The sequence below is a fragment of the Amborella trichopoda genome, chromosome 4, assembly GCF_054954075.1.
Source record: "Amborella trichopoda isolate Santa Cruz 75 chromosome 4, AtrichopodaSantaCruz75HAP2 v2.0, whole genome shotgun sequence".
NCBI lineage: Eukaryota > Viridiplantae > Streptophyta > Magnoliopsida > Amborellales > Amborellaceae > Amborella > Amborella trichopoda.
This window is the reverse complement of record NC_142339.1, coordinates 46,942,016-46,953,869: the sequence shown is the minus strand read 5'-3', so window position 1 is coordinate 46,953,869 and position 11,854 is coordinate 46,942,016. Positions and strand designations below refer to the sequence as shown.

General features: G+C 35.9%; 1 protein-coding gene across 5 annotated transcripts in view; it reads right to left on the bottom strand.

Moving 5' to 3' along the window:
• LOC18995746 (uncharacterized) overlaps window positions 1–11,131 on the bottom strand; it is a 15,662-nt gene extending 4,531 nt beyond the window's left edge. For 2 of the 5 annotated variants that reach the window (XM_020668635.2, XM_088865350.1), the window contains exons 1-5: window positions 10,867–11,131; window positions 8,059–8,150; window positions 6,054–6,201; window positions 474–605; window positions 221–364 (exon numbers count right to left, since the gene is read on the bottom strand). In XM_020668635.2, the coding sequence (XP_020524294.2) occupies window positions 221–364; window positions 474–605; window positions 6,054–6,201; window positions 8,059–8,150; window positions 10,867–10,953 (603 nt within the window). In that variant the 5' untranslated portion in view covers window positions 10,954–11,131. Of the gene's footprint in view, window positions 1–220; window positions 365–473; window positions 606–6,053; window positions 6,202–8,058; window positions 8,151–10,578; window positions 10,653–10,866 lie in introns of all 5 variants that reach the window. The other 3 variants (XM_088865351.1, XM_088865352.1, XM_088865349.1) reach the window with 2 other exon arrangements.
• Between the last annotated feature and the right edge of the window lie 723 nt (window positions 11,132–11,854).

The window sequence follows — 11,854 nt, the reverse complement described above, 5'->3', positions numbered from 1 at the left end:
GTCGCAATGAAGAATGATGGTGCCCACAGTGGGTTCCTAAACACTCTCTTCATCACTGCCATCAGTTCAATGGATGGGGATGACCCAATACACTAAAGTGTTTTAATTGTCCATTGAAGTGCAATATATTTTCCTTGATATCATTGCCTCAAAATGCACAAATACAGCACTTAACTGAAATCCTCATTAAAACTCCATTTGTCAGTTAAAGCATCCCCACCTTTTTAGGATTTCGTTCGGAGCTTGAAGTATGACTCAGGGAAACAGACGAGCTACATTGCGATTGCTCCAAGCATCTTCGTATGCAGCCAACCATGTCTGTGGGCATGGCTATTGTAGAGGTAACAACGTCAAAATCTGGAACCTACCACAGAAAAGGCAGTGCTTGAGGAGCTTCAACCACTGAGAGAACTACGAGACATTATTCCCAAGTGAAGTGTTCATCTACATAAGAAAATAATAAATGTCCTCACATTTAATTGCCTTGACCTGGCTTTCTTTGAGAGGGACCGAACGCAGATGCAAACCCTACGAGTATCCCTTCTCTCAACAACATCTGATGGAGTGAAAAGATCAACACTAGTCAATCCCAATATCTGACAAATCTGCAGAAGAAGAGTATTTTTAGTAGCATTAAACAGTGAAATTAAGTTCAACAAAGAATCGTTCATATCCACCAAAATCACACTTAAGACCACAAAATAGATCAGAGATGGGCTCACTTGTATGCAAAGCTAGGACAAGGAATCTAGTGGAAATCATCTCACATGAACATGTGTGACAGGTCAAAAGATAGGCATTACACATGTTGGGCATCATAGTTGAGATGTTCAGGAATTAATACAGATACAAACAAGGATATGAGGAGAGATATGATTCAGCATTTATCAAAATCCAAGACATGGAAATGGATACCAGGATCCTATTTAATATGCGTAATGTGTGTCTAATACATCAATATGTGCATCCAACACATTGAAATGTATAAATATCATGATTCAAAATATTAAATATCCATGTTTATGGTAATTTCATTCACTATTATAAGTATCCTGGGAGTATCTGGAATCGGTATCGCGGCCAACATGATAGAACACTGTATTTTAAGCATACACAAGTGTCCATGCTTTTTAGATCATGGTAACTTGCACAGTAGCCTTTGATAAAGGGGTGTGCTACGAGGTTTTCACAGTTGATGGTTCAAAGTATGTGGCACACAGAAACCAAAGTTACACACCAAGAGATAGAAAGTTGGGCAATACTTTGTAATAAAAATAGCACGAGCTGTTACCCATATAAGGAGGACTCGCATAACTAGGGTTACCAAATTTACTGATCGAAAATTTGATATGCGCTCAAGTTCTGCAACATATAAAGTACAAACATGGCATATGTAGCCCATGATGCAGGCACAGAGTTTCCAACTGTGATTGGGGTACTAACATAAAATGGTATGGCGATTCAGTTGTATAATAATCTAAACCCATCGAAACACCTTTCACCATATTCAGATGTCAGAATAACAATAAACAATTACTTTTATATAGATCTCTTTTGTTTCCATACCTTTTTATTTGTTAATAGTACGCAAATTCCATCCTCCTTTTTCATCCACTTTTCTTTTAATTGCTCTTTCTAGGTAAGACGCTATTCAAAGTCAGAACCGTTGCAAATTTTGCAAGAACATGAAGATAACAATATATGTGTACATCAGTAATAAGTCATTGACTAATGAGCATCAAAGATATAGTGTTTTTGATATACAAATATAATTATTGATAACTTCTAGTCATTTGCAGTTTATATTTTAATAGTATTATTTTAATGCTACAGATAATGTAACTTATCAAAAAAAAATTATATATAGTACAGCATAATGGCCATTTAAAAAATTTTCTTTAATGTATATGACAATTCTAATTTTCCAATATATACCAAGCAGCTGCCAGGTGAGAGAGGCTCATGAACACTAAAGAATATGATAATTCTAATTTTCCAATATATACCAAGTAGCTGCCAGGTGAGACAGGCTCATGAACACCGAGGAATGTCCACTGCTCTAAAAAGCTTTCACACATGCATGGCATCATTACTACCCCTAGGGTCAAAAAGTTACCATTGATGCCACGAAGATAAAATACATTTTTAAACAAGGATGGAAAGGGTTATTGCTAATCAGGGCGTAGATACTCAAATTTGAATGCAATAAATTTCATAATTTTTAGAAATTTCCAGCTATTTTAAAAAACACCTGAAGTCTAGAATTAGTTAGGACAGACCTAGGAAAACTATATGGCCCATAAGACACATTCCTACCACTCAGATGACCATAGGATCTTAAGCAAACATTAAAGACCATGTGCTATAGAGTAAAGAATAATTGACTAACCTAATTGACATCCTCCCCAAACACCTAAGAGAGGGCCTTCACATATACTCAAACATGCCTAAACCCAACTGTGATTAAAGCCTTGAATCACATAATCATCATAAATGTCCATATCAATCCCTAGAAAATTGGAGAACCTAGGGAGATATTGCCCTCACATGGACCAAGCTCTCTTCCTCTCTCCTGTGATCAAGCATATATAAAGCATTTATATTTTGCTCTACTGCCTAGTCATGTTAAATGGACAAACTTGACTCACTATCTACAAACTCCTTACAAAATAAGTGAGAACCCCTTCTCTCATGTTCACATATTTCAGAATTTCAAGTTCCCTACAAGATAAAAGGAGAGGAAAACCCTCTCTCTCTCCCATGTTGCGGTCAGTGATACCAAAATAACTTGCCCAATGAATGGCTAATAAAGATTGACTTGAATAAGAAAAGGATATTCATGATATGCAAGTTCCTACTGTGCAAAGAGTTGATCGACATCGTTTCATATTTTATGCATTTGTAATGCTTGTCTTTTAGGGAATGAATACCATCCCATAACTAAGTTACCAAAAATTTAGGATTGCATATGTATTATATACCATCATCATCATCATAGCCTTTTCTCAATTAATTGGGATCAGCTACACGAATCCTAGTCGACCATTCTGCTCTATTAAGGGTCATACCCTCAGTGAGGCCATAAATCCCCATATCATTTCGAACTACTTCCAACCATGTATTTTTTGGGCATACCCCTTGCCCTTTTCTAGACTTCTACTTGAACTAACTCGCACTTCCTAACATGTGTTGTACTAGGTTTGCACCACACATGGCCATCCACCTAAGTCTACTCTCTCTAATCTTATCACCTATTGGTGCCACACCTAAATTTTCCTGAATGGATACATTTCAAACTCTATCCCTTCTTGTCTTTCCACTCATCCAACTCAACACCCTCAACTCTGCTACACTCATTCTATGGGTATTTTTTGTTTGCTCAACATTCCGCCCATAGAGTAAAGCTAGTCTCACAACTGACCTATAGAACTTGCCCTTTAGCTTCATTGGTATGCAGTAATCACATAAAATTCCGGTTTCACATCTCCACTTCGCCCACCTAGCTTTAATTATGTGTGCGATATCTTCTTGAATCTCTCCATTTTCCTGGATTATGGACCCAAGATATTAAAAGTGCAGTCTTCTTGGTATTTCTTGGCCGTCAATCTTAACTACTTCCTCATCTCGACTCCTATTATTATTAAACTTGCATTCCATATACTCTGTCTTAGTCCAGCTAATTTTAATATGCATTTATATATTAGAAAAGAGAGGAACTCATGTTGGGTTGCTTGGGGATCAAGCTAAGAGCTCAAGACACCTATAGAAGGCCAATATGTATGTGGTCTCTGTGTGCCCTAGATGGTTCACAGTATGGGAAAAGGTAGATTCCTCTAGAGAGAGGGTAAAGGCATCCTATACAAAGAGATGCTTTTACCTAAAGAAAGAGAGCCAATTAATTAAAGAGAAGCAATTCAAAAGGAGATTTTGGGTAGTTTCCTCTTTTAGAAAGAAAGTTTCGATTGCACTCAAGGTTCTCTTCTTGACAATGATTTGGGTGTGGGAAAGACATGGGTGATTCACGGGCAATGTAGGTTAGGATAGTAGGTTAAAGGGGCAAATCAACATTGTATGATCAAGAGTTAGATAGGTAACCTTTGAATCCCAAAATCTGTGAAGTCTCATCGACATAGTGGATTTCAGTTTGTCATACTCATGGACATAGCCCCTTTGGGGTGAACCAAGTAGATCTTGTGTTCTTGTTGAGTGTTTGGTTTTATACTTCATTCCTCATGGAAGTATTATAGTTTGTACTCACTTTCTGGGGGCCCAGTTGCCCACAGGGGGTAGGGGGTTGTTGTTTACAATAACTGCCCCTTCTCATGGGCAATTTTTTTCCCATGAGCAATGGGCTGCATATACGGGCTCATCACATTGATGCACCCACATATGCAGGTGATTCGCATCAGATGCAGGCACATCACCAAACCGACAAATGCCCAAGGCGCATAACGTGTGATGCAGCTGCATAATGAGTTATTTAGCTGCATTTGATAATACTGATAGAGAATAGTAGGAGAGACAATGGATGTTTTTCACTTTTTAACAAGAAATCAAGGGTTCCTATTGTCACGTAAGACACAGAAGACAAATAGAAGGTAAGAATAGATTCCCTTATTTGTTATTTTCCTTAATTGCTCGGTAATTGCCGGTAATACACTGATCAATAACAAAAGTGACATACAATGAAATGGCATTTCAGGAGGTCATTGTATCAGTAATCTCACATAAGAACATTTAAGTACCTTCAGAAGGGATCAGGTGAATTTTTAAATAATAATATAAAGTCACTTTTGTCAAAAGAAAAAAAAAAGGGGGTGGGGGGGGGGGGGGTCAGGTGCTTTTGTTCTTTGTAAGATCTTATTATGCATGATTGATTTAGATGCAATTGATTATCAATTTGTGATTAGGATATAATTGTTCTTATCAAGCCATTAAATAGAGGGTTCAAAAACTGAACAATTGAAATTTGCTAGGGCACCAGGAGAAATCCATTTTTCTTCCTTCTTTGGGAAGCTGGGAACCGAAAAGGGTTCCCAATTGAAGACACAAGTACTCTATCCATATTGAGTGTAACACTCAATAGAAATTTAGTGTCCACCTCGACTCTTAAATAAAAATATCATGAAACACATTCTCTTTTTTCTATCTTCAACTGCACACTCCTTTTCAGCCTATCTCCTTGAAACCAACACATGTATTGGGGATTCCCTTAGATTACCTAATACCACCTCCTTTAAGCTTATTTGAATACATGTGGGAGTTTAATGTGCCCTATTTTTCTCTATATTGAAAAAATAAATAAATTGGATGCTCCAATTAGCTGATGTAACAGCACTATGGCATTTTGCATATGCTTAGACAAACAATATCAACAATCATAAATGTTAATTTTAGGCAACGCCATAACCATCATTACTCATCAAACTTGAGGGAATATCAATCATAACATTTTGTTTTTTTTTGAGATTTTAACAACTATTATTTCATAGTATACTTGATAGGTCCCAAGCCTCTTATCATTCTCTTGGCGCATACTTTGCTCATCAGGTTATGGAATTGCTATGTAGTGGAATTGCTATGAAGTCCCTAACGTAATCTTTGTCAGGCCTTGAGTGTCAACATGAGAATGGTTTATGTGGATGGTTCACTCTACCTTAAAGATTTCCTAATTTTTCTTGCTTGGTAAGCCTGGAAATTGAGCAGACAACCTAGCGTGCCCCAAACCAAGTGTAGCAAGCCACGAAAGTTACTAGATAACTCCTAGTAAAGAAGTTCTGGATGCCAAACTCTAGAGCTTAGGTAGTAGTAGTGCCTGGACTGGGTGTGATAGCCATCCTTCCTCAATAAATAAGAAGCCTACAGAAAAAAATGCTTGATGGCATTCTGTCGGCCATGACTTATACAGTCTCACACATTGTCATGTAAGTCAACCTTGGTTTTAAATTTTGACATGAAACCATATTTCTCCAATACAAGACAATGGTTTCCAGTAAAAAATGTTAAAACCATGTACACAAACTTGATCAATCAAACAAAATATGAAAAATTACCTTGAGAAAAGCATCAACATTTAAGTAAGGCAGATACCTGCCACCACTCTTCCCTGAAGCTGTTGGTTCAGATATGTATGCCTTTGAATCTGATAGCTCTGGATTTGTTCTCAGCAACATTTGCCACACTACCTTGGACACTTGACACCTATATACAATTGAAATACTCCTTGATTATTAGCATGAAATGCAGAGGGAAAGTTTTCCGGTACTGATGAAAGGATATAAAGTGAAAGCCTTTAGATAAGTAAAACATCCACTGTGTATGAATTATGCAAATTAACCATATCTAAACACACATGAACAAGATATTAACAAAATGATCAGGAACAAGTAATAATTTGAGTGCAGATATTATAGAATTAACTCCCAACTTATCATTGGAAGATTAAAAGAATAAGTGATATGTATTACACAAATATACACATAAATACACTACCAAATACATCAGTACATTGAACCAGACATATGATAACTATATGCATAGTAAGAAATATATGTGTGCACATGCCTAATACCATATACACAAATTTACACGTAAAACAGACATCAATAACTCATAAACGAAAATAATCATGTGCTCCCATGAGAGCAAATTGTACACTTGCTCCCTCGAGCAAAAACCTACCAAGGAGTATTTTTGGACCCCAAATTTCAGGGATGTAATCTACTCATAGTGACTAACCAAAAGAAAAAACAAGACAGTTGAAATCAGACCCTAAAACTGGCTAAAAAAAATTCCCATCCCAAGAGTGAAGACAGACCATCCAATTTTCAGCAGTCAGATCAAGGTGTCTAGGAACTCAAAACTGTTTTTCTTTTTTAGATAATTATTCACCTGGCCAATCTAAGACTTCTCCAGAATTTTAGATCAAACATATCCTCCTGAGTGGGCATTTTGACAAAGGGAGCAAGTGTACAAATTGCTCCTGCAGGAGTATCCCCAACATACAAATACATTTGTGCAAACAAATATATGTGCTCAGACAAACCTTTGCATACTCATAGAATGCGGGTAATGCAATCAATCAATACATATTTACCAAAAAGGAGTAAAGTACATGCAGGGAGACACACACAAATTACATGTCCATTTACAGCATGCACATAGAGTATATCCATGATTGCCACTCATATGAACTATTATGCTGATGGAAAACAAATAACATAACAACATGCCTACTTCATACGTGCTTCCATGTACAACTTGGTGCATCTCACATAATCCACCAGGTGCACAAGTTGAGCATCTTAACAGAATGCCACTTGTTGCCATTTTTATTGTAGGGTATAATTCTGGAAAGCAGATGGATAAATCACCCGGTAAAATGAATAATCAGTTAAAAGTTTGGAAGTCATAACCATCCTCAGGGATGCAGGGAGAAAAACCCTCATGGATGCTCACAAACATAGAAATGAAGCAGTGCAACTTTTGGTCGGTGTGCTCTTCATCGAGGAATAGGATTATAACAGATCTAGGAACTATCCAACATAGTAAGGAGGCAGGAATGGTGACAAGCAGCAATAAAGCATACCAGTGGGGGTTTTTCTTTTTACTTTTAGTATTTACAACATGTTACTGTTGATAGAAGATGTTGTTCATACATGGAAGTTTTTGGTCAACCATATAAGAAGCACTTCCAATGGAAACTTTTGGCCACATTACAGTTTTCAGACATGGAATTTCAAATGGTATTACATCAAATGACATTTCAAGGGAAGGTGATGAAATGAAAAGAATAAATTCCTTACGGAAAACTAGAAGATTCTAAATTGCATTTTCAATGATCCCAAAACCAAATAAAGCCCTAAACATTGAGCATTTTAGAGGGCAATTATTAGATGAAGTTAATGCAAAATCGGTAACATGAGACTTCACAGTCATCACAAATCACCATGCTTAGAGAAACATACAAGAAAAAAGAATCCCTTTATAGTTAAAGTGTATATTTTCCTAAAATAATGACAAAACCAAACTTAAACCACATAGAATTGTAAAACTTACAGCAATTCTCCATCAGCAAGCAAATCAGTAACACTTGTCTTCTCATCAAATCTCACATGCAGCATCTCACCAAGCCATATTCTTGCCTGTCTCTGCAGATAAAACAAACCAAGAAATGGTAAATTTGGTATGGAATCATTTTCTTCCACTACAATGCCGTTGCACAAAAACAAACTGCTAATTTGGCATCCAATAGATTCTATTGTTCTTATGACAACAGCCTTGAGGATAAAAAGGAAATCTGAACATGCAGGGCATTGTAATCTATAATTTTTATGTAAGAAATAACATAGGATAACAAAAGATAACATAAATAACACCATAGTTTAGTTTTAGTATAGTATTCATATTCAGATTTCGGGATGGAAGAATTTGGATCGATCAATTCAATCATTTAGAAATGTTTGACCAGTTACCCACAGAAAAAGGAATAAGGCAGAAGAGATTTCTGAAGAATACTGATAATGAAAAATAGGTGGCGAAACGAGAGATAAATAGGATGGTTATTTTATTAGAGATCCAATCGTTTGGTCATCAAGGAACAAAACAAAGGAGAAGATAAAAAGAAAGAGATATTGATTGACAAAGGAAGAAGAATTTATGGGATATGATCCATCTATATCTAAGTTTTCAATTTGAAATCTTTGTCCTAGTCCTAAAAACATTCTGTACTCCGAACGATTCTGCTCTGATATATGTGATGAATACATACTTATTTTCTTAGACTAGACTTGACAGATAGAATTATAATATAGTTACACAGTGATATGGTTATTACATTACAACATAGAACATCATAACAAGATGCATGACATGATGGACACATGACTATTACATAATAAATTTTTGTACTAAATAAAACATCACCAATCAACATGAAACAACAGTTAAAAAATGCTCAATGTTGACATGCACTCCTGTGTTGATTACATTGAAATATGACACGGCTTACATTGCATGCTCATTGCATTAAGGGTATGCACGATTGAGATCCGCAATAGAAAATGAAGATAAATGGTACATGCACCTTCTCAAAACAAGAGAGGGGGGGGGGGGGGGAATGGGGAAAGGAAGAAGAAGAAGAAAAGGAAAAGGCTCTACGCACATACCCGTAAGGAGGCGTGGGATAAGAGAATGACTGATCTAAAAAAGAAAAAACATGAACTCATGGATAGGTCAACCATTGGTTGAATCCTATAGCTAAGACTAAATGCAAAGTTCCTTTTAATTGAGTGATGATGGTCCATCAGCAAGTTGTAGAAGCCAGACTCTTTTATGGGCCTGAACTTCCTAGCCAATGCATATTGATCTCTTTCTTCGTCTATACTCCAACTACTGCTCTTACTCTCACTCTCACTCTCAAATGGATATTCTCACTGAGTGCCAAACCTCTTTGTGCTTTTGTGTGATAATGATGCATAAAACAGGAGCCATAAGCTCATAGTAAGCAAGGGATATGTGTATAACTATTTCTCTATAATTGTTATTCAAGAGTCAGAGTGAGTTGACTCAATTTTCTGCTCATCAGAGGTGAGTTGAGTGGACTAGTCCAAGTGAATTCGACTCACAACTGTATGATTGATTTCAGCCATCACAAGGCCCCTCCTAACCATTTGCATCTAGCATGTGAATATACATTTGTGCTTCTTGAAACTGATTATTACAAACTCAGTGCAGTTCTTCAGCTCTGTCCTGGATTTCTTAGTTGGAACTCTTAAAGTCCATTACCCAATTGGGTAAATTGGGTAGAACAGTCCCTACAATGTGATTTTCCTTCCAATTAAGACCCTTATAACCCTTTCTTTTTCCTTCTATAAGTTAGGAAGTCCCAAAACCAATATCCAAGTGACTAGAATGGTTACTAAAATATGTGGGTTCTTTCACATGTGCCTCTTAAATTCATTATACGAACTTAGAGAAATTAGCATGACGAATTATCACTGAATATATGTAGTTCTTGACTTCTTCTTCCACTAAGATACTTAAAACCGATTACTAAATTGGGTAGGACTGGCAGGAACATGAGTCGTTTCTCCTGTAGTCCTGTCTATAATCTCCTCATAGAACTTAAGAACCTTAATTCACCAAATATGCTAAAGCCAAGATACTGCTGCGCCAATGACCCTATCAACCTACAATCCCCAATGTTCCACAAAACCCATCAATGTAAAAGCAGCAATTAACATACACACAATACACGCAAAATTTATTGAAATAAATACAAAATAAAGCAAATTAAATAAGTAAAAAGAAACATGTGGTTATAAGTCAATTTCGGACCAGGGAATACAGTTAGGAAACAAGAAATCCAATTGTCATAGTCCCCAAGTAACAAACACAGGACAGTAGAGCCACTGAAAAGATTGGCTGCTAACTTCACTTAACACCAATTAAAAACCAGAGAATGACATTAACCCAAACAAAGAATCAACTTCTCTCATCCTTATTCTAGAAGATAAACAGATCAACCAACAGGATTCAGTAGACCAACTAAATTCAACTCATCCAATCAAAACCCACCGCGACTGAATTTAACAGTAACTGCAAGCCGATGCTAATAAGATGCCAAATTTCCTTTAGTTTCATTCCTTACTCTGGATTGGAAAACAGAAAACTAAAGCACCACCCACCATTAAAAAAAAAACAGAAATAACGAAAAGAAAACGCGTACAAGTAAATCAAGAACAGTCAAATATCATCGTGGAAAACTAACATGATTAGCAATAAAACGAATCAGAACAATAATAAGAGTTATCCATATATTAATACTTCCATTATTTATTTTAGCACTACAAGAAAGATAAGTACCTGCAGGAACTCGTCATCTAGCTCTCTGAAGCTGGACTCAGAGGACGAAGTGGAAAGAAACTCCATTTCCCCAACAATGAAGATCATTTTTTAGATAATGGCGGGAAAAGATACATATACTTTCTAACCCTTGATTTCAAATGAAAAAGATTCTAAATTTTTTCATGAATATATCCCTCTTTCTAGACATGCATGAACACAGTCAAGGAAAAAGGGTATCCGAAAAGCAGGTTTTTTTTTTTTTTCCTGTTATTTGCTTTTCATTGCACTCGAAGACCGAGAGTCCTGCCTGCTATTTATTGTCGTCATTAAATATACATCGGGAAACTGACTATAATTGTGCATAGTGATGCTGGGGTTCACCGAACCGCCCCTAACTATTAACTAAATGACCAGAAAGAACTACACTTAAATGACAAGAATATCCGGGGATAATTTTCTATTAAAGCCTATTTTACTTCTCATTTTGAAATCGATCTTTAACTTTCTCATCCTTGTTCCCTTCGGCGGCCTCTATTAATGTTTTTATACTTTCTCTAGTGTATAGAAGTGCAATACTGTCATTTATCCCCCCATTCAATTTAGATCAAATAAGTTAGCAACCGTTTGATTTAGATGCGACTCTTTGAAGTATTTTATTTTAAATTTTTATTCTATAAATATATGAATATAAAATTTAATAAGTACGATCATTTCAATAGAGCACATTTAAAAATATAAAAAAAATATTTCTAATAAAATAAAATAACAAAAATACTTTTGAAAATAACTAAAATATTTATGAAATTTTTAGAGATATTTTGATCTGTTTATTTTATTAAAAATATTATTTTTATATTTTTTACAGGTGCAAGTTTAAAAAATAAGTGGACACCCAAAACGTGGTGTCAAAATGTTTTGCATGAAAAGGAAAACATCACAAAAGAAGGGCTCAAGGCATAGCCAAAGCAACCTGAGAAATATTCATGAATAAACATAAATAGCCATT